The sequence below is a fragment of the Canis lupus genome, chromosome 4, assembly GCF_048164855.1.
Source record: "Canis lupus baileyi chromosome 4, mCanLup2.hap1, whole genome shotgun sequence".
In the NCBI taxonomy this organism is placed as follows: domain Eukaryota; kingdom Metazoa; phylum Chordata; class Mammalia; order Carnivora; family Canidae; genus Canis; species Canis lupus.
Genome location: NC_132841.1, coordinates 52,413,419 through 52,437,678, shown reverse-complemented (window position 1 = coordinate 52,437,678; position 24,260 = coordinate 52,413,419). Strand labels below are relative to the sequence as shown.

At 38.6% G+C, this 24,260-nt stretch overlaps 1 protein-coding gene across 15 annotated transcripts in view; it reads right to left on the bottom strand.

Annotated features, from left to right (window-relative positions):
- EBF1 (EBF transcription factor 1) overlaps positions 1-24,260 on the bottom strand; it is a 393,004-nt gene that overhangs the window by 69,622 nt on the left and 299,122 nt on the right. For all 15 annotated transcript variants that reach the window (XM_072824327.1, XM_072824319.1, XM_072824323.1 and 12 more), the window contains one exon: positions 7,339-7,465. In XM_072824327.1, coding sequence (XP_072680428.1) covers positions 7,339-7,465 — 127 coding nt within the window. The remainder of the gene's footprint in view (positions 1-7,338; positions 7,466-24,260) is intronic.

Here is a 24,260-nt window from a genome sequence, read left to right as displayed (position 1 = left end):
TTCCAAAATGCAAATCTAGTCATGTCTATTGTCATTTCTGATACTTCAAGGACTGTCCATTGTTCATAAGATGACAACTAAGCTTCCCACCCCTCTGCCCCTGGCTTATAAGACTTTGCATAGGCTTGCCCCTGCCTACTTCTCCAGCCTTCCTTATGCCATTCTCCTCTCTCTTAATTTTACAGTCTCACTAAAATTTTTCCAGACTTCCAGGAAGTCACATTAGCTCCCATTCAATGCCTACTTGCACATCATCTATGCTGGAACAAGCAAGTCTCTTTCCCCAACCTCACCCTTCTCCCACTCTCCACCCATTGCCAGGTTAACTCTTAATCATCCTTCAAACCTCAGCTCATCTTTTCCTGAGGAAAAAGATCCTAACTGACCAGTTGGGATACCTGTTTTCTCTGCTTATTAGAACTCGGCTCCTATCTTTTTTGGACACTCATCGAATTTGAAATAGTAAACATTTACATTCCCTCTTAGACCATAAGAACAATGAGAACAGGGACCATGTCTTGTTTTGCTCAATGCTGTTTTAGAATATTGCCCAAATTGGTTTAGAACATTGCCTAGAATAGAACAGGCAATCCATAAATAGGTATTAGCTGAAAAAATGAACAAAGGAAGCACTAAAATATAATAATTAGAACCCAGATCTTTTTATTTCTACTCTTAACAACTAGAAAGAAACAATTTCTTTGATTATGATGAAAGCTGACACATATATATATACAAACCAAAATCTTTTGTAATGACCAATTCTTTGGATTTTCAAAAGAAACACTCTTATTATCTGCTTCTCTTTTTTTGAATTTACTTTTAGGGAGCACTCGCACTGTACCAGGCACTATCAGCACAGCATTTTCTTTCTTTTTTATATATATTTTATTTATTTATTCATGAGAGAGGCAGAGACACAGGCAGAGGGAGAAGCAGGCTCCATGCAGGGAGCCCGATGTGGGTCTTGATCCCGGGACTCCAGGATCACACCCTGGACCGAAGGCAGGCACTAAACCGCTGAGCCACCCAGGGATCCCCAGCACTACATCTTCTATATTGATCCATTTACTTCTTAGATATAGATACTATTAAAATATTCCCATTTTACAATGGACAGTGAAGAATATTTATGGTACAGATCCAACCCATATTTTTTTAATAGAAACCCCCTACTGTGTTCTGCATGTAAAACTTCCAAGTGAAAGGGGATAGATTCTTAATTAACGGCTCTTATTTACATTCCATGTCATCCAGAGCACAAAAATCAATGAGGACCCATTGATCCTGGGCTATATGTCAATCAATTATTAGAGAACATCTATTGAAAGTAAGATACTAAGTCAAGTTGCTTCCACACAGTGTATAAAATAATACAAGATCGGGGAAGGGTAGATGTAGACTTTTTGTGATTGGGTAACTAAGAACAAAACAAGAGATCTAAAAGCATAAGGAAGTGAATGGTAAATGAATGGCCTAAGCATATGCAACAGAAGAGGTTCAAGGATATAAACCCTTCTAGCCCATCAAGATAAGCCATAGGAAACATCAAAGTTGCCTAGTGCAACTGGCTCATTTCACATTGAAGAAACTAGAATGTGGACCATGGAAGCAATGTGTCTCACATCTCACAGCCAGTTAGCAGCAGAGCTAGGGCTACCAGGCCTTCTTGTTCTCAGATCAGGGCTCTGCCCACTATACTAAAGTGGCTAGAAAGCACTTCAGGGGGGAATAGAGCTTCAGCTTGATTTTATAGGAGAATTACCATGTCCAGAATTGCTAAATATGAAGTGAGCTTGCGATCTAATGAGGAGACAGGTTTTTGGTTTTTGTTGTTGTTGTTGTTGTTTAAAGATTTTATTATTCATGAGAGACACAGAGAGAAAGAGGCAGAGACATAGGTAGAGGGAGAAGCAGGCTCCATGTAGGGAGCCTGATGTGGGACTTGATCCCAGAACTTCACACCCTGAGCCAAAGGCAGACGCTCAATGGCTGAGCCATCCAGGCATCCAGAGGAGACTGGTTTGAGTGTAGTTGATTCAACAGGGAGCTGTAAACTTGGCCAAGTATAGGGTTTGGGCCACATCTCACAAAGAGTAGGCAAAAAGGGAAGCTTTCTTTGCAGAGTAATGCTATGACAGTGGCTTTTCAGAAGCCTAACCTGACAATTAATTACTATAAGAAGAGGCTAAGAAACAGGAGATTCATTAGGTACATACTCCTCACTTTCCCTTATAACTGACAACTCTGTTTATCTCTAGGGTGGCAGTCTTCATTTGTGGAGGAGGTTTTCAAGAACTACAAACAGAGCCTTCTGGCCTTGAAACCTGGAATTGAAGCAATTATAACCTAAACACCCTTGAAGAGGTTGGTGACGGACTATATCCATGTAACTATGGTCTCCAGAGGAAGGTCTGAAATTTGAATGGAAACAAGAAGACCAGTGTGTGTTTTTCTTGAAAAATAAGCACCAGAGAACTTTATAAATCAGGGCTTCATTATTAAAATATTTATTGTTTGAGGCTATTCTTGAGAAAGTATTTGTTATATCAAAATTGTTATATTAGTATTTATAAATCTCTTTTTCTTGCTACCTTATTCATATTTTGCTCTTTTTATTTGTGGTTGATTGATGTTACTTGTTTCTCTTATTTATGGGTGTCTACAATTCTGTTACTAAAAATCCTAAAGGACTTTTCTTTTTTTCTTTTCTTTTTTCTAAAGGACATTTCTTAGACCTCTAGGAAATGATGGTGAAGATAAACAATACATGTAAAATATTTACAGCATGGTAGGGACTCAGCAACAGATGAATGAATTAATGAATAATAATAATGGTTATCATTTATAATGGAAACTACAAGTATCTGGCTTTCATGAAAGGTGCTTTACATGTATTTTCTCTATTGAAAAACCAACCCAGACAAGGGATTATTCCTTAGTAAAGAACACGCAATTGTGGTTCAGAGCCATCACATGATGTCCCCAAAATAACCTCAGTAGTAAGTGGTAGAGCTGAGCGTTCAATCTACACCCATTGCCTCTTAAACCCAAGTCCTTAATCACTATGACATATTGTCTCCTGGGGAGTAAGAGAGGAAAGAACAGGAGAGGGAAAGAAAAGGGGGGAGAGGAAGAAAAAGGGAAGGAGGAGAAAGCAAAAGGAACAGAGAGAAAAAAAAGAAAACCTGAAAGACATGGTACATGTCATCAAGTTCCACAGAGCATATTCAGCCCAAGCAGCCCCTCCTACATGCAAAGTTGTTTTGGATATGAGGCACATACAGGAAGTATTTCCAGGAAGAATTTTCATCTCAAAGTTAATTCTGAGACTAACACACAGAAATGTGACTTAGTTCTTTCACAATGACAGGAAATTTGGTGAAAAATCCTTAGAACGGTGGAACCTCATGACAGAATGATCTGAGAAGTGAGTGGCCTAACCAAAATCTGAGCTGTGTCATGATCATTCACTGGGGCTTTCAACAGCTTTACAGTGAGCAGGGAGTTGTTAGCTCTCCGTGCACACCTGAGCTGGTCATACACGGTCCTGGTGGCTCATTCTACCAGGCACAGTATCCCCAAAGATAGCAGCTTTTCCAGCAGAGAAAGAACTACGATGATGTAAAACCGCATTTGGATTTGGCCACTTCTTATCAGGAAAACCAACTATGGAACTTTGAAGAAGCTTCGAAAGGCTCCTTAGAGTCCTTTATCAGCTCCCAAGGTTACTGAAAACTTAGCAGAGGAGATTACAATTTTAAAAGGACTAAGATGCTTAAAGATGTAACAACAGCAGGAAAACAAGCTGGGGGAAGAACAAAGGTATTGGGGAGACCTTTTTCCATGGCAGTGGAGGTTTATGGTGGATTTACTTCCTATGGGACTGCCGGAGCAGACATCAGGAAGGGGTTTCAAAACAGTCCTGTCGTTAGAAAGGAGTTTTGTGTCCTGCTAGCAGGAAACATTATTTAAAATTTAAAGTCTGATTTGCCCCGAATTTACCTAATAAATAAGAATAACTGGACACAATAAATAAGATCTGAGAAGTACTATTTGTTCTGATCAAGCCAGCATTCATTTTGCTCCCTCACTGATTGGGCGAACACAGAGACCAGCACATCTGGCAGCTAAGAATTCTTCCTGTGTCCCTGATCTGAAGACTCAATGATGGAGCGCAACGTTCCCACTCCTTACAAGTGGAGCCAGCTTGCAGGCAATCTGTGTTTAGTCAAATTCTTTCCTCCCTCCCCAAAAAGTCTGCCTTTATTTGCATAGATTAGGCCATGCTGTTCCTGTCTCAGTTGTGTGTGTGTGTGTGTGTGTGTGTGTGTTTAACAATTAGGGATTTTTAGAGACTTCCACATATACACACCCAAAATCTCCCAAACACTCAGAAAACCCAACAGTGCTTAAATTAGGGTTGTGAGTTTTCAGTCCTCGGATATTTCCTCCTTTTCTTTTTTTTTTTAAATGGGAAAAATTCCAAGTGACATTCCACTAAGAAAAAAGAGGTTGGCTCAGCCCATCCAGAAAATCAGGCTTCACATCTTGAAATGCTATGGAAGTTAAAGAAAATGAAGTGGGAGCTTCTGTGGACAGACGGAAAAAGATGCCTGCATGTTTACAATGACCTGAGTGGTTGTTTGGATATAAAGAACAGAAAGGTTTTATGACCCTTCTCTGCCTTGGTTGGTAAGTGGTGACAAGCATAGAGGTAAACCAAGTAAATCATGGGGCCAGGAGCACCAGCCATGAACAAGTGACCTTAGGGAGGGGCATTTAATGCTAATCAAGGGGCCATGTTTCTTTCACCAACAGAGATTCCCCTTTGTTAGAAATGATGTAACGTCACCACGAGCTAAAGAGCCAACTCTTATCAGTAGAGAAGTTTTTGTGCTAATTTCTTCAAAATGTCATTTTTCCAACACAGAGAGAAGTTAAACTCTCTCCTAGAACACTTAAAAGATCATGTCTTCTTGTCTACTTCCCACAGCTTGAGGCAAGATCAGCAGAAGCATTTGTTCATACTTTAAATTTCCCGGACACTTACACATGTGCATGAACACCAAGGATTTCTCTCTGTTATCACTAACTACTCTGCTAGACTTGCCAATCTGCCGCTTTTATCTTTGATCCTAATTCCTGTATGATACAGGTTTTCCAAGATGTGATTTCTTGAATTGATGGCAATTTATTTTTAGTGGTTAAAAAAAAATTCCCAAATTATAATGGGTCCCTTGCTATTTTCTTTTTAAGAACTTAAGTCATTTAGTGGGGATGATTTTTTTTTTTTTAACTTTTATGGCCAGGTGGCTCAAGGGGATATTTTGTTGAACACTGATTAAAAATAATTTCTTCTAAATGAGACCTGACCACAAAATGGAACCATTAATGGGCAGGGATGTTGTCACCAAAGCGGAATCATGCCTGATTGCCTCTTGTACCTCCCACCACACAAGCATTTTCTTCTTCTTCTTTTTCTTCTCCTTTTTCTTGTTCTTAATAGCAGAGTAAATAAGCAGCCAGCAAGGCCTAAATGTTTTTGGCCAAAAACAGAGTCCAAACTCCTCAGAGAAAACATTTGGCCTCTGTGGTTTTGTAATATGTTCCAGAACACCGAGTTCAGTGAGGAACATTGTGAAAAGCTCCCATCCATCGGAATGATGGTGGGGAATGTTACAGTATCAGAAGTTTCAATTGGTCCTTTTCCTGCAGGCCCATAATGAGGCTTGTAAAAAAAAAAAAAAATAGTGCTATGTGGAAGTTCTCATGGGAAAAATGAATGGCAAGAAATCCTAGCTTTAAAAGAAACAGCTAATCTGCTAGTTTGATTGTTCTTCAAAACTTACGCTGAACCAATGAGCCTAATTAAAAACACTTGGCCTACTTCTATAAAGCATCATAGCTTTCTCTATGCTTCGTTTGTATACACCACAAAACTCCAGATAGACTATTATTTTTTCAAGTGCTCACTAACAAAGTGCTGACTTTGTTGGGATGGCTGAGCTAATTTCTTGAACTCAGTGTGAAACCTTAGCTAAACAAAATTGTGGTAATTTTCCTTAATTTGTAAAAGTGATTGGAGTGCAAACAAAATTTTCCTCTTGGGTCAATCCTATAATTTTCAATTAACTAAAACTAATCGTCAGGCAGGCACCAAACCTGCATTTTGTTTAAAGGGCTGGGAGGCATTTCTGAGGGTCAGGATGCATTAATTGTTTTTATAATTTTGAGAGAGAAAGAGAAAGAGAGAGAGAGGCAGGGAGAGAGAAATTGAGACTAACAAGCATGGTTGGTTTTGTTCCTAGTATTAAAATACAAAAGGAAAGGTGCTTTGAGGTAAAATGTCACAGCAAAGTAAAATTTGTCCATTTAATTGTATGGTTATAATTAGGACGTATTAACAGAGTTATGTCTTCACTGCTCCAAAGCTTCTTTGTGTGAAAGCAACTTATGCTCTATACTTAGTCAAGCCTTGTGGTCCTCTGTTGAATGAAGAGGGAAGTGTGGGACGAGTTCCTGGAGACAGTTACCTAGGATGACAGGTAGTAAGCAGAGGGTATAGAATGTCACTATGCCCGGTGTGGTCCATGGACCAAGATCATCAACCTCACCTGGGAGCTTGTTAGAAATGCAGAGTCTCAGATCCCACCCAGAGCTACTGAATCAGAATCTTAATTATAAAAAGATCTGTGGTGTCTGGCTAGCACATTACAATCTGGGGATCTCCAAAATACACACAGGACACTTAGGAAATGCATACTTGCATTTCTACAGGGAACCTGCCTGGTTCTCTCCATCTGTTGCGTGGTCAATTTATCTTCACTCTGCAACCCTGGTTTCTTACTGCAAGGCAGATCTGCGTGCCCAGGCTGTTTTGGGAGGGCCAAATGCAGCTTACAGGAGAAGAAAGTACCAACCCACAATGAAATAGGAGACAACCAATTATGACCAGAAGAAAGTTGTACTCTTCATTAAAGCACATCCTTACTCCACAGAGCAAATAAACCCCAATGCAGATGGCTTAATATTCAGAGACACTCAGGATTCTCTAGCACTTCTTCCTCCTTTCTTTCTTTCTCATGCCGCTTCTTTAGGTATCCAAACAATTATTTCTACTGATCTTTACAGTCATCATGGACACCCGGATGAATTCTTAAATAATGATGATGATAATAACAGCAAGTATTTTGGTCAATGGTGAAATGGACAAAGAAAGAGTGTCTTAGAAACTAGATTTGAAAATAAAATGCACACATACACATACAAGATAAACTAAAACACTCACAAGGCCAAGGAGAAAACTCTGTGTCCACCATCTGCAGTGGTTCTTACCTGTGTAAATGAATCTTCCCGGTGTCCCTTTGCAGAACTGTTTTGATTTGTAGGACAATGTGACTTCTACAACACCAGGAATGTGCCGAGGAGGGGTCTGCACACGGATGGCATGCGGAGTAATCAGCTGGGGAAGACATTGGGGAGAAAACTGTCACTGCAATATGTAGAAGACTCATTTCAGAGCCTTCCCATCAGCTCTCAGTAAACATAGCTTTAAAACACATAATTGACCTGTCAGTGTTTACATACTATCTTGATGGAACCTGTATCAAAGACACTGGCAACAATATTTACAAGCACTCTGAGCACAGCCACAACTTTATCTGAGTTTCCCTACACAGCAGGCACTCTGCTTCCTGGTTTGAAAAGTGAACCTGGCCTAATGGAATGATTCATCTACTACAGGATATCCTTTGGAAAAATCTCTGTTTGAGGCAGACACCCAAATCAGAGCTGAGCTCTTACCATGCCTCTCCAGAAGTTGGTGGGCCTGGTGTTTGAACTGAGCCCTTAAACATGTGGAAAACACAGAAGTAGGAAATCAGTGGGCCAAGGCATTCTGATTAGCTGCAGAGCACACGTATGAAATACCCCTAAAGACCATTTGGTGCATTAACTACCAGAGGCACAATCAAAGAGCTGTAAAGGGGAAACCAAAGAATCTGCCTCCCTGGAACAGCTCCCTGGCAGAACTAAGAACTGTCCATAAAAGGGAAATGGAAGGTTGGGGAGGGGGCTGCAGAATGATCATTGGTCCGTTATGCGATGCCACATGCACAATGAGGAAGTTCATTTCTGAATCCTGTTGGCAATCCGATTACACTGAGAAGCAGGATTTATTTTTTATTAGTCTTATCTTTGTTTATATAACTGAAATGTTATTAATGGTCGTAAAACGGGCATTATCTGGTTCTTTGAAAAATTCAGCCCTGGTATTTGACTGCTTGACCTCCGACGGTGCTGGATTCCACATGATCTCTCTTCTCTGGTATCTGATGTTGCCCACTTCTTGACTCCTATCAGATTCACTTAATTCGATATTTGTGGCACTGAGTCAGTATACAATGGATTATCACTTGAGTTTGTACTGACTTGTGTTTATACCATTCTCACAAAGATAACTTAGAAAAAGCTTTTTTTTTTTCTTTTTTTAATGTGCAAATCACATTAATTCAATTCAAATGTTTTGCCTGAAAAATCACAGGTGATACCATGAGAATCAAGGTGTCCGCCCTTGGGGCCTACCTGGGTAAACTATCCTAACACCAAGTCCCAGAGAAAAGAATCTGAGAAAGCTGCTACTGTGAAAGTCCACAAGTAATTTCTGTCAAATGCTCTTTTTTGAAACATAAAGAAGAGGCCATCTACATAAAAATCATTTTAACTTAGTAATTAGAAATGCCTGTCCCTTTGTGTAGAATGTGTGGAACTCTGGCTTATTTGCTGGGGACCCACAAAAGATATTTCTGTAAAATCATGCTTATATGGAACCCCTGGCTGAAATTTTAATGGGAAAATCACACCAAAAAAGTATTTACTTAAAATTTTGTCCTTTTCATATTTAATTTCTTCCAAAATCATTGTATTTTTTTTGTAAAATAAGCAAAGTATATATATACTTTAATTTAGCCTTGATGAATCAAGATTGTCATTTGGAATACTCCTTATTATATCTTATTATATCTTGCTGTAATATAGAAAAGCCTACTCAGTGACTACTGAGGTATGAGGGACTGTTTTCTCCTGCACTAAATGGCCTTGGGTAACTTTGATTTTTAAATTATTTCTATTTTGTTCAGTTTCTTGCCTTTTTTCTCCCAGCATCCTTTCCACCTTCTATTCTGTGCTTCTAATCTGTAAGCATCAAAATCAGGAAATCAAGTTTACTATTATATAGAGAACAAAAAAAGGAAAGAGGCTCTGAAGGGCAGTAAAAGATGATTTTCCAAAATCAAGTGCATGCTTAATCTCAACTGGTCAGAATGTTTTTGCAATGTTGGGAATTAATGCTTGGTGAGTACCTAGGAAGTATCTACTACATTGCTGAGGAATTTACATACAGACACTATTTTGGTCAAATCAATAACCAAATTATTGTTATTATCATCCCTTTTTTCCTCAGATGTGAAAACACGATCCTAAAATGGCTAAGCTTCTTGCACAAGGATAATCCCTGTTGGCGCAAGTTAGAGCGAGACTCAACACTGATGCGGTTCAAGAAATGACTGGGACAAACGATTCCTACTTAATCATAGAGAAGAACTTGTTCATATGGAAACTTTTTAAAGGAAGTAATAAACTCAAATTTTTCAGATCCCAAGACGGGGTGCGTGTTTTTTTCTAACCCCATTCTATATCCGTTTTCATTTGCCGCCTGATCCTTGGCTGTATTTTTGATGATGGAAGTCACCATATTGTTAGATTTCAAATATGCTTCTATTTTTAAGAGTTACTTGGGATGTAGAGTTACATTAATTCACAATAATACTTAGGAGAACTTCCAGCCAGTGAGAATCTACTTACCTTCCCTCCCTTTCAGAGGAAATAAATTTTAAAAGATGGAAAGATATTAGTAAATAGATGAATAGAAACACCTTTTTACATTATAAGGACTTATGACCTATGAGCTGCTGCACTGAGTAACAGAATTCATGGGCTTTCTGAATTGATTATAGGACTGCAGTGAAACTATTGCTTAAGAGTGGGGTATTGGTAGAAAGCAGTAGGCTCAGGAAATTGAAACAAATTTTCTTTTACGATTTCACTTTCAATTTTAATCAATCACCCTAACTAAAGCAGAGATTCCTTCTGGAAATAACTATCCCTCACAAATGAGGTAGAATATGAATTATCATTAAAGAATGAATTTGTTGATGTTTTCCTTGCTGTGGATGTTAGTCTGCAAACAACCTTTGGCATTGACATATGATATTGATGCCTTACAGAGGAAAAACATTTTTTCTAATTTATATCAATTTGAAAGCATTGGGTTATTTACTAATCATTGGCTTTATTGCTGGGAGGAACTCTTATAATCATTTAAAACTAACCTTCTCATTTTAACTTCTGAAGACACAAAATTCTAGAAAAATCTTCTGGCTTCAAAAATTGACCCAACGTCTTAAAGGAGGAACAGGGTCTAGATCTGGAAGTCTAGAACCCAAGACAACCACCACCACACCACCACCATCCCAAGATGGATAATTTCCCACATTGTTCTAATCTGGTTGAACTACGGCAGCTACTCCAAGCAACAGAAGGGGAAGCGCTCTGGTAAATCTAAAATTTCCAAACTCTCATTATTGGAATATCACTTTCTCAGTTTTGACAAAACTGTATACCACCTATTTAATTATGTACTTAATATTTTTTAAATAAATTACTTTTTTGTTTAAAATAGCTTATTTTTAAAGGAAACTTGATAACATTCTCCGAACTAGAAAACTGGTATCCCTGAAAAAAGGAGAAGGTAGTAGAGATGGTAATTTTAAAGTTAATATGATGTTGTTAAATTCTAACTAAGTAATGCTCACAACCTGAAGGAGTTTATTGAAAGGGGACACTAGTTAGTATTAGATGCTACAGACTTATTTGCCCCAACTGACACTTTCTCCCTTAACATAAACCTGAAGGATTAAGACAAACAAAAAAAATAACTTTCTCACTGTATGATTAAGTTCTGCTCGATGTCTGGTGTCAAATCCAAAGTTCTCTACTGTAACACCAGAGCCACATGCTCCATATTTTGGGAAATGCTGTTCTAAGTGATTAAAGAACAGATTCACTCTTGACTTAACTTCCTTAAACACAAACCAAACGAGTTGAGCTAAAAATAAATATTCTTATGAAACTCGGTAGAATCCGACACTACTTTCTCCTTTGTTGGGAGTCTCTACTTTCCTCACTTTTGTGACACTAATTATAAGACCTAAGACTTGCATGTCTGATGGGTTACTAAAGCACTTTCACATTCACTCTCTTTTAAAACCCATCCTTGCAGGATATGTATTCCAGATGAGAAAAGCTGAAGGTCCAGCAGGTTTGACTAACACTGTTTTAAAACACTAGGAAGAAAACCAGTATCTTCTGCTTCTAAACAAGTGTTTTTCTAGAGTTCTTCTCTTATTCACTGGTTTCTATTCACCAGCTTTTCCCTTCTACCAATTTATTAACTGTTGACATTTTACAAATTTTGTTCGGCATTTTCTTCTTACTTGCATAACATTTCTTGAGTTTACTCACTGGCTCATTGAGTTAGACAGATTTCCAAATCTACACCTGTAGCTTTGATCTCTTTGGCCAAGCACCAAACTTTTATTAGCAACAGAGTAACAGACTCTCCTTGAACATGTCTAATTTCTGCCTGGATCCCAACATGACCCAAGCTAGATTTATCGTCTTACTACTTATAAACGTATTTTTTGCTCCCATGTTCCCACCCTCAGTTAAGGGAATGCTACTCCTTTGGATCATCTTTATTTTTTCTACCTTCAGTTTTTCTTTTAGTCATTTTGATTTTTCCTCCACTGACCTCCACTTGCTTTACCACTTTCTTCTCACCATTTCCTTCTTTGAGAATTACAATGGTACAATTGCCTTTGAAATGGTCTTTCTCTACTTCTACTTTTTCTGCCAGAATTATCTTCTTCAAATATGTCTTCTCATCATGTTGTTGACTTACTCAAACCCTCAAGTGCCCCCTTTACACACAGTATATAATCCAAACTCCTTGGCATAATATTCAGGGCTCTCCAGGGCCTGAGAGCCAATCTCCCTTTCTAGTTCAACTTCCCACCTTGCCTTTTTCCATTTTGGAGTGTAGGGCATGTAGATCCATGAAAACGCCACAGCCTTGCCTAACATCTTTGCTTTGTTCATTTCATTCCTTGCCTAAACATTCCCCTACTGATATTCTACTTGTTCTTGGAGACCATATACTCTCTCTTCCAATAAGTTATACTTGATCTGCTTGATCTTAAAAGTCAGAGCTATCGGCACCTTTGTAAGAATGTATATAATTATGACATTTACTCTATAACACTTAACATTCTATTTTGCTATGTGCCACGAAGATTTTCCTACACATTTTTCTCTCATTAGATAGTTCCTGAGATCAGTGACAGTCTAACTCATATTTGTATCCTCTAAAGTATTTAACTTTATGTGCTACATATAGGGTATTCCCAAAATATTTCTGAAATAAATACATAAATTAGGACAGAATTCCACAAGAGATTTGACTCCATTAGGCATAGTAATACCCATCCATAAGAGTTCACTGTTGACAATATTTAACTCTCATTCCCTAAATTTCTCTTAAAATGAATATCCAACTAGCTCAACACTCAGGTCCCTGCATGAGACCTCTAGTCAGATTTCATCTAAGGGGTAAAATAGAAGAGGATGTCTAAGGGTCTGTGACTCCTGTGAAAGGAATAAGAAGAAATAAAGGAAAGAAAAAAGGGTTATGAAAGTAACACTAAGAAAGTAGCCCACAAAAGAACAATGCTAAATGTTAACTATTTATTTCTGGACTGATGACATGATATGTGATTCATTTTCTCCCTCTTTCTCCTTATGTGGGTATGTATATATTTGTGTGTTGATCTGTGTGTGTGTGTGCTTAACAGGAAATAATCACGTAAATAATTCTGAAATAAATAAATTTGTACATTTGTAGGTATTACCTTTATTATGAGAAAAATTTTACTAAAGATCAAATGTAGAATAATATAGTTTTGTGCAATGTGTATTGCGTTTAATTATGCAAGAATTAGATATATATTTGCATGGAAAAAAAGACTAAAAGGAAAATCATCAAAGTGCCAAGAATCATTACCACTAAATTGTAAAGCCATGGGTAGTTTTATTTTCCTCTGCATAGCCTTCTGAATTCTCTCACTTCTCAACAATTAAGAGTGCATTCATATTATAATCAGAAGAAATAATTTTTAAGGGTGGCATTCTGATAAAAATATATACATGGTCTCCACAAGGCCCCAGAAGAGGCTGCCAGCACACCAAGGACTTGGGGAAGCAGGGCTCACACTCCCTCCAAGCTTCTGGTGTGAGCATTTTCTCTCCTCCAGAGTCAGAGCACAGGAGCAAAAGAGTCTTATGCTTGCCAGCCAGGTGAGGCATGCTCATGGCGAGAGATGGAGCATAGAAGCTGAGGAGGTGGCAGGGGCCTATCCTCCACAGAAGTACAAGAAACAGGGAAGAGGAGCTCCTCTGTGGATAAAGGGAGGATTGTGAAGGGCACGGAGAGGTAGATGCCCTCTAGAGAGGTAGTTTGCAAATTCTGGAAACCCAGAAGAAGGGTGTGAGAGAGGATAATTTTCTAAATAGTTTTTTTTTAATTTTATTTATTTATTCATGAGAGACACACAGAAAGAGGCAGAGACATAGGCAGAGGGAGAAGCAGGCTTCCTGTGGGGATCCCAATGTAGGACTCAATCCCAGGACCCCAGGATCACAACCTGAGCCAAAGGCAGACACTCAACCACTGAGCCACCCAGGTGCCCCTCTCTAAATAGTTTTTATAAAAGCCTCTCGTAAGATCAAAAGTAGGACCCGCATGGGAGGTAAAAGAGAGTAGCTAAGTATTTAAAAATGTTAATGGAAACACGATGCAGAATTCTGGGTAAAAAGGGCCAGTCTTTAGAATCACTTTCTTCTCTGGGAGCCAGTAGCACTCTAGCTCATACTAAATGGAGGACGGTTGTCCTCCACAGTGGTTTCTGCCACAGTGGCCTTTTCCCACATCTAACTATGTGCCAAGTGCTGCACAAGACTCCTTCAGCAATTTCCGTCCTGCAGCATTAGGGGCAGGGGTGGGCTGGCTCACAGATGTGGAAGATGAGTTTTAGGCAAGTTAAGAAATATGATGAAGAAGTGGCAAGTCTGCCTGACTGATAGCCACCATTGTACAATAAAAGTTGTTCCTCCCAACCACTGCTCATGGTTTTTCCATAATTGCTGTTATGTGTAACCTATCTCCACTCTTGACAGGATAGGACAGGTCTGCAGCTCTCCTACATCCTCCAAGATTCTGGAAGTACAGTTGGTACTCAAAATAGTCTTTTTCATTGTTGAGAAGCTATGAGAATTATTCCTCAGCAAAACAAAGAAGCAATTCCAAGATAAGCCTTTATGTGTATTTTCTAACCAATGGGACTATATGAAATAAATGCAACTTCAAGTTCCAAGCCACAAAGCCAAAAAAATAACTGAGATTACTAGAAAGCACACTAGTGATTTTTTCCTTACTAGCTTTAGGATTTAATATTTTAGAGCTTTAATCACTTTCAAAACACACATACACAGTTCAAACAAGCAAAGACTTCAAGAGAAGGGGTTAAAAGGAAAGAAAAGCTTCTTCTCTGGAGAAATAATTAACACTCAAGACTAGAAAAAGCCTAAAGTGGACTCTTGTCCAGTGGTGCAGTGGTCTTTAGGTGTCACTCACTCAAGGGTCTGGGTTCTTTTTTTTTTTTTTTAAGATTTTATTTATTAGAGAGAGAGAGAGCACAAGCAGGGGGAGCAGCGGAGGGAGAGGGAGAAGCAGTCTATCCACTGAGCAGTGAGCCAGATACCGGGCTCAATCCCAGGACCTTGGGATCATGACCTGAGCCAAAGGCAGACACTTAACCTACTGAGCCACCCAGGCACCCCCCAAGGGTCAGCGTTCTTTGTTTTTTAAAGATTTTATTTATTTATTCATGAGAGTCAAACGGAGAGAGGTAGAGACATAGGCAGAGGGAAAAGCAGGCTCTCTGCAGGAAGCCCGAGGTGGGACTCAATCCCTGGACCTAGGATCACGACCTGAGCCGAAGGCAGATGCTTAACTGCTGAGCCCCCCAGGCATCCCAAGGGTTAGGGTTCTAACATGCACTGGCCCAACCACCCATTGTCATACTCTGTGCCTCAGTTTACTCATCACTGCACTGGCCTATCTGCTCTGTGGGAGCGCTTGTAATAATGTTAAATATGCTTTGTGTTTGGATAGAGCTTCTCTAGGGACCCTAAAGCACTTTCCAGATTAATTTTTTTAATTTATGTATTAATAATTCTCACAGCATTCTCCCTCCTCCTCAATTAGGATAATAATATCCATCTCTTTTGAGAGAGGCAGGGGGTGCTGAGTGATGGACATGAAGCAGACATTTAAATAAGAAAACTGTAACATAAAAGCATAATTAAAGCTTCAAAACCAAATTGACTAAGGATTTTTAAAGAGACACTACAGTAGTATTGACCAAACCAGCAAACATATTTTTCCTCCAGTCTGGAACATTCATCTTTCTATAGTTAAATATGGTGTTTAAAATATATTATTTTCAGGAGTTCCTAAAGGAAGTTGAAATATGAAAAGTGTATATTCCAGGCAGCTATACTGGCTGAACCTCCATATTATTTCTCTATTTCCCTGAAGTGGATACAACATAAATCAGGGGATGCTATCTCCTTCCTGAGTCCCTCAGTGTATTCTGGTTGTTCCCTAATCAGAGTTCTCTGGGTTTCGTAACACAGATTTTTTCATTCCCCAGAATTGCCTGTCTCAAAGGCAGTATATGATTTCTCAGAGAACGTGAGAGAAAGCCAGTAGAGGCACTTACTGTTTCACAAACATTCTGGTTTCCTTTTGTCCTTTCAAGAAAATAACTTTAAACCAATGTTTAACAAAATATGTTGGGTCACATGAATTCACAAAGAGAAACTTTATGTATGAATGTCAGAGGAGACCTGAAACTAAAGTCTTGGAGTTGAGTTAAATGAGGAATTTAAAACCTAAGCTTTTGAATGGTCAGCAGTCTTCCTGTACACTGCCTGAAACTCCCCTCATACAGAGCTATAGATGGAGACAGAGTAGAGAGATGCAGGTATATTTTCCTATTTATTGTCTGCAACCCCAACCAGAATAAAAGGCCCATGACTAGGTGAACATTGTCTTTCTTGTTTTCACTACTATGTTTCTAGTTTTAACAGTGCGTGGGAACCAGTAGGCACTCAATAAATACTTGCTGAACACTGAAGGAATAAATACCATAATGCTATTAACCACCACTAATAATTTTGGATAAAGAGTCAATAAAGTCACTTGTGAATCTACAAAAAAGAAATAATCAATGCCATTCCACTCAAAAAACTTTTAACTAAAAAAAAAATCTGTTTACTTTTACTCCTTCCCAAAAAAACTTTAAGCTTCCTGGTATCCTCATTAAGCATTCACGAAAATATACTACCTAATTCTTCTGACCAAGAAACTAACCAGGTCCCTAAATCAATGCAGTTAATTGTACAAAACAAAACAGCAACAAAGATCATATTTCAAAATAACAGATTTGGGAGGAAAAAAGTGAAAATAAATACATTATACCTTTGGCTTTGCACGTTGATTTATTTATTTATTTTTCAGTAATTTATTTTTTAAATAAACTAGCTCTTTCCCAGGATATAAATCTTGTGCCAACTGGGCCCCATTAAAGACTGGATCCCATCCTGACCATCTGGGAGCTGGAAAAGCATTGGTGAGTTCCTGAGGTCCAGAGTATTCCAGAAGGAGAGGACTGGACACCAGGAACGCCAGCGTCTGTGGTTTGAAACTGCACAATGAGCTCTTTCTCAAAGTTTGTTTTCCTAAATTCAGTTAAGAAGGGACATCATTCCCTACTCGGGTCTGGCTTAGAGTACTGAGTTGCTGCATGTTTGTTTGAAAATTAAAATATAAAAGAAAAAGCAAAGCCAGATACATTTATGGAAGAGACTAAGTGTTTGCTATCAAAGCTGGCTGTTTGCAGGGGAGAATCTTTGCCTATGGAATTAGGAAGGAAAAATAGAAAAGCCAAAGACTGATAGATGGGATAGCAGGGAATGAACTCACTTTTCAACAAAATACTTTTAAGATCTTTCTGAGTTCCAAGAAAAGGATATTAAAACTATAAGGTACTAAACAGAGATTCATTTGAACCTTTTTTTTTTCACCTGAGTTGACATTTGCATATTGTAAACACGGATACTCGCACATAGATTCGGTAATTCCTCATTTAACATGTCCCTTCAGGAAGTGAGCTCCACAGAAAACTAGAGCCAAACCCCTTTTAATAACGTGCTACGACAGCTGCTTTCACTGGAAGTCTTTTGAGGATGCATTACCCCCATCTTGCTGTTTTAGAGAGAATACATTGAATATAATTGCCATCTCTGTCTTGATGACTCAGGGCCACTGTCATTACGAACAGTCATTAATATGCCACACAGTAATATAGTTTTGCGTCTGCTTTTTAGGTTTTCCATTTCTGCCCTTGACATTAAGCTGTCATTTCTGCTGTCACTGAGCCTGCTTCTAACAACCTGCCTCTGGTTGCTCCTTCTGATCTGCTATGATCTGGAGAAACAGATAAGATAGTTTGTTAAAAATTACTGTTCTGGTTACCCCAAAGTCTGTTATTTTCTTTTTTTTTTTTTTTTTTTTTGAGAGAGAGAGAGAGAGTTGAGGTTATAGAACAGTCTCTCTGAATAGGTGAGGTTTTACTACATTCTTATTAGATTGCTAAAAGATGGCTCTGGAGTCACACAGATTTTGGGTTAAGTCCAAGGTTTGCAAATGACCGGCTGTGGAACCTTTGGAAAGTCACTCAACCTCTCTGGCATTCAGTCCCATTACCTGAGAAGAAGGTAGGACAGCGGGAGGAGGCTAGCTATTTAATTAACCTAAGGATTCATTGACATATGCCTATAATAAGTTTAGGAGAAGGTCTCATTGGTATTAATCATTTAGAAAGTGCTAGTTTTATTATTACTTAATCTTCACCATAATCAACAGATTCACACTAATTTATATGTGCATCCTTATCACACAATAAATATATCTAAATATAAACTATCTAATCACATATGCATTAACAAAAACTAAACTGCAATCTAGCTATCTGGTACTGACACTTTGAAGCATCATTGAATACAACAGCTGCTAATAAGGACCATTGGAAGGAAGGAAGGAAGGAAGGAAGGAAGGAAGGAAGGAAGGAAGGAAGGAAGGAAGGAAAGGAGAGAAGGAGGGAGGGGCAGTGTCATTCAACATTGTTTTGAATAAATTGATATAAATTAATACCCCTGACATGTAAGGATCTGTGCCAAATAAACACTGGAAGACCAAGCTGAATTTAGCATGGATCCTGCTTGGGACAGAACATCCCCTTAAATCACAAAAGACACAAAGTTAGAAGAAACATAATATGGTACAGATAAGACCATGTAAATTTAGGATGAAGGGAAATACTCAGTATCTGAACTATAAGGGAAGATTTCACAGACAAAAGTGGCGTTTTACTGGATCTTAAAGGGCAGTCAAATATGGGCACAGAGAGAAGAGAAAAACATTGTGGAAGAAGGAATGGCATAAGAAAGGTAAGAGTACAGAGGCAAAACATCACTATGAGTATAAGGAGCTAACAACTCAGTATGAGTAAAGTACAAGTTAAGATGAATCCCAAACTAAGGAGTTGTGGTTTGAGGAAGGAGGAAGCCAATAAGGTTGGATAAGGAGGAAGGCTTTAGTTCAGACCATTAGGGAGCCATTCCAGCAGTCTACTTTGAGCACAGATATAAAATGAACACAACACTATATAGATATCCGCTTTCTTCATCAAAGTCACATGACTGCAGCCAGGTGAGAATTTTGTCTTTGATTCATATTAAAATTAGCAATGCATCACACTTGTCTGGTTTCCATTTCCAAGTGATGGGCACACACGTGTACCTCCTGAAAGCACCATAAAAAAACTAACTGAGAATGTCATCTTAAAGTTGTTTTTAACCATCCATAATTAACAACATAGAGGAGAGATTTCAAGTGCCTTAGTCATTAAAAACAAAAATATAGACTAAAGCTTTTTTAGGAATAAGGTGAGCACGGTTGTAACTATTCACCACATTAAAGAGGCCATTAGAGTATTTTTAATCTGTTTTTTTTTATTTTAAATATACTGGCTCATTTAAATGATTCCCCATAAAATAACTTGGGCTTGAAAGATGTTCTTCAAAGTCACATTCAAAGTTGAATGCAACCAGTTTGGATTGCTCCTTTTATTCCTTACAAATAAAGTTTATAATTTTACATTAAGCATCTTCCCCTTAATAGGTGATCAGTAAGTACAGGTTGCATACAGACTTGGCAACTTACATGTTTGGGAAAAGTAGGAATGCATGAATTATTTTAAATCCACGCATTTCATCAAATTTTTTTTTCTTAAAGATTTTATTTATTTATTCATGAATGACAGAGAGAGAGAGAGGGAGAGAGAGAGAGGCAGAGACACAGGCAGAAGCAGGCTCCATGCAGGGAGCCTGATGTGGGACTTGATCCCAGGACCCCAGGATCACGCCTTGGGCTGAAGGCAGGTGCTAAACTGCTGAGCCATCCAGGGATTCCCCATTTCATCAACTTTAAATTAAACTTCTACATGTAAGCCTCAATATATGTTAAATACAGGACAGAACCATTTATATGCCGTCTTTACATTATGAAATTTTAAAAGACATTTGTGATAATGTCTCTCTCTGTCTTTCTTAATTTTATTTTTTAATTGAATGGAATTGTATTGCATATAAGCGTGGTACAAATAACAGCCATTAGAATGCCAGTATCATCATGTATAAAATTTGGGAGGATTTGATAAATATAAGGAAGTTTATTAAAGGACTAAAGAAATACCATGAGAACACTGGTACAAGAGAATGCTAAATGGGGGGTGAGGTTGGTGTCTGGAGAGTTGCTCTGTAACCCCAGAACTAAGTAATAGCTAATGTATTCCCAGGACAAGTCCCTGTATGACTCTGGAGCCTCTTTTTCCTCATTTCCAAAAACAGCTGCACTTCATGACTGGAAAGGTTCCTCAAAGCCCTCAAAATTTTGTGATTCTACATGTGGTTCAGTAAAAATCAAGGCCAAACAAAAAGGCCTGGGAAACTTCCAGTGGGAACATGTATGAGTTGTAGCCATTCATTCTTTAATGTCACAGAGGAGCAAATGGTATTTTTTATTTACAATCCTTCCTCTGAGCTATGTGTACAAATGAGAATGGGAAGTAGAGATAGGAAAGAAGAAAGAAGTCAGGAACTGCATTTAAAACCTTGTTTTCCAACTTCTGGATTAAAGCAGGAAATCATTTCTCAGCCCCCAAACTGCCATTTATTTACCCAACCATATTCACCCATAGGTCTTCCCCACCCCTCATAGATTTCTCCCTTTGACTTCTCCCTATCTTTGGGAATGTAGTGGAAGAAAATATTCATCCGGGTGCAAAAGACAGCATGTAGCCCCTGTGTGAGGCTTACTGGTTCATACAATGATGAAACTGACTTCTCAATCTGAGCTAAGCGGTTCCGGCAATCTTTAAATATAGCTGCCCTGCAAAATCACGTGGCATCTAATGCCAAGTGTGCGGTGACTAAAACCAGATGCAAAATATGAGAGAAATTTTGTTCAAAGCCTGCAGTATTAAAGAATAATGGCTCTACACATTCCTGGTCTAATCTGAATAATACTCTGCAAATATTTCAGTTGATTTTCTCACATCTACCCCAGACCAATCACTTCATGACTGGACTTCATGATTTTACTTCATTAACATGAAATCCATCCACCACCAATATATCCTCCTATAAGGTGAACCCTGTAAAAAGGTTCTGTGGTCACAAAAGTCTGGGACATGTTGTAAACTTCATCTTAGGTATTCACAGTGTACGTTAATATCTCAAAAGACTTGCAAAGTCCTAGAAGAAGGACCAGTTTAATTTATTTGACTCAACATTTCCCAAACTTGCCAGGAAAAACCTTCTTCCCCTATCTCCCATGGGGTACCTGTTGATATCCCCAAGAATTGAAGTATTCCACAGAACTATCTGGAAAATGAATTAGACCAACATTGTGGTCTCAGGTTTATACCAGATACCAGAACCTGAAGTGTAGAGGCTAAAAAAAAATTGACTAAAGATATATCAATAGGGAGATCCAACTTTGTAGCTAATTAAATGGTTTTGATGAAGTCCAAAGAATCTTTTTGCAAATAAACATGATAGTTGTATATTACAAGTTTGTTGTAAAAGTAAAGCACAATAGTGGAAGAAAAGAAGCTACTTGCTACCCATCTTCACTTCGTGCTTCTTACTTTGAAGGGACAGTCAGGGGAGTAAACTCTAGATAAAGGAATTATAAAATTATAGCTGATTTCAAAGAGGATTTAGTCTAAGCCCCTCATTTTCAGATGGGGAAACTAAGGCCCGATGACCAACACTAACTAAAATCTAGGTCCTCTGATTGAGCAACAGAAAGACTGCAATTAATACCCAAGTCTCCTGACTAGCTCCTTGCCCGCTGCCACCTCATGCAATCTCAACTTTTGCTTGGATGATTGTCTGCATGAAGTTCCCTTCATCCTCTGCTCCTCACCAATCTCACCACTGTACTTTCTTTACAGGCATCTTAAATACCTTAAGCTGTATAAATTCTCCCAGAGATTTCAGTGATTAAATCAAAGGATTGTCAGAGCCTAAAATGCCCAGCACAGAGATCCATCCGTACATAACAGAAGCTTGACTGTTATTTGAACAGTCTACTTCTGACCATACCATTCTCTGTGCTTTCTAGAACCTTGCCTTGAATTTTAAGCTAGTAATTTAACACTGGATTATAAAAATATATTATGTAACTCCCTAATTTGTTTCATAGGAGCAAGGTGCTGTTCCAAATAAAACACCAGATCCCACAAAGCCTAATTTTGATTACCCGTAGTAACTATCCCAGTGCTAGACACCAAGAGGCAAGCCAAGCAGTACTCATGGCTTAGCAAATAGAGGTGTTCAGGAGTTATTAACATAAGTATTAGCTCTACAAACCAGAAGCAGGAGCCATTCCCCTCCTCCAAATCACGTGTTATGGGAAAAGCAAAAACAACCAAGTATATCTCTGATCAAGAAAAAACTCAACCCACATTAATCATGAGCACACATCAGCTCTGTTGATTTTCCTGGGTTTATATATCAAATACTACAAAGATTTTTTTTTTTTTTTGGCAAATTTTTTGGGTAAAGGCAGGATACAAAGCACAAGAGTATCAGTATGATAATTTGCTTTCTAGAAAGACAGAGAGGAAAAAGGCCAAGAATCAAAAAGGAAGAGTAACAAAGATGGCAAACCAAATTCACAGGAAAGTCATGTAGTTCACCCCAAACTTGGGAGCTCACAGACAGCAGAGCTGAGGTAGGAGCAATGGAGTGCCACCTTTCTTTTTCCCCAACCCTCAGGCGGCAATCAGTGAGCTAAACTGAATCACTCATTTGCAAAAGATTGGGTTAGTAAGGAAAGAGCACAGATGAGGGTAAATTAAGCCAGCCCTATTTTCTCTCACTCTTTTAAAAATTCTTAAGCTAAAAAAAGATTCCAACTAATAACATCAGCTGCTAATCTAAAATGTTATCTGCTTGTCCTGGCCCACCAGCCTGCTTCCTGAGTGCTTTGGGCTATAGGATGAGGAAATGGAGAAGAGATAAAAGTCTATTTAAAATCAGAAGTACTAGATCTTAGAGGTGGCATAACCTCAAGAGATCACGTGGCCAGGGGACAAAAAGTCAGATAGATAGGGGTCCTATCTAGAGATGTGACCCAAACAGGTTAACCGTCCTGCCAAGTTCTCTTATGTCAACAAGGAAGAGGTTGTCTTCTGCCCCTGATGCAGGGCATGTATCCTTCATAAAGATAAATTCTTCCTAGAAGCCAATGGCTCCATCTACAAGCCTATACAACTAGAATATGAAGGGATAGCTCTTACTTCTCTGCATCCCAAGTCTACCACAGCCTGGAAGGCGATAATAACTATTAAGATACCCACCCCTGCCTCACCACAGTACAAGGCATCAATGGCAACGGTGAGCATTACACCTTATCTGATGTGTTAAAACACTAGGGTAACAATTTTGGCATAGGCTAAATAATGGACAGTTTAGAAGATGAGGCCTGGGAGTTGGGCTGCCTGGGTTCAAATTCCACCTCCATCCTCTGAACGTGGAGCAGCTGATTTAACTTCCCCAAGCCTCAATTTCCTCATCAGTAAAACAAGAACAACATAGTAGACAGATGTTGTGATGGTCACATGAGAGCCACACCAAATACTCAGCATGGTACCTGGCAGGAACTAAGTAATCAGTGAATGTTAGCTGAATATTAGTCATACTCTACATTTTTCCACCAACCTTTCACAGATATCGTCTTTTAAATATTCACAGTACTGAGTGAGTTCTGATTCTATCCCATGGAAGCCTGTAGAAATGGCCCCAGACCTGGCTGATATTTTTTGCCTCTACCAAAATGAAAGGCACATATGTAATTTTATGTGATTAAAACCCACCGAAGTTACTACTACTATTACTATTACTACTTCTACTACCCTATTACCTGGATTACTATGCATGTTTTTTTCTTTCTTCTATTTCTGTGCTTCTTTCCTTTCATATGTGTTCGTTTGCTCTCTCAGTAACTTGGGCTTTAATTCTTTTTGTAAAAACAGCCACTGTGATACAAATGCATCTCTAGAGCTATCTGTGTGATGATGGGCAAATTTCTCAACCTCTCCTACACTAAGTTTACTCGTGTATATCTAACACAGGGCTACCATGAGGATCAAATAATTACCTACACATGGTAAACCCTTTGTAAATGTGAGCTATTTCTCATTATTACACAATGGATTTTTGGATTTGAAGCAGTACCAAATTATCTCTCCATCCACTAAAAGTCATGTCTGTCAAATAGCCTGTATGAAAATCTAGATATATAAATAGTTTAAAATATTTATAAAAAGTTCACCTCTGCAAGGCTCATTTTTTCTTAATGTCAAGACTATTATAATAACAACCTAAAT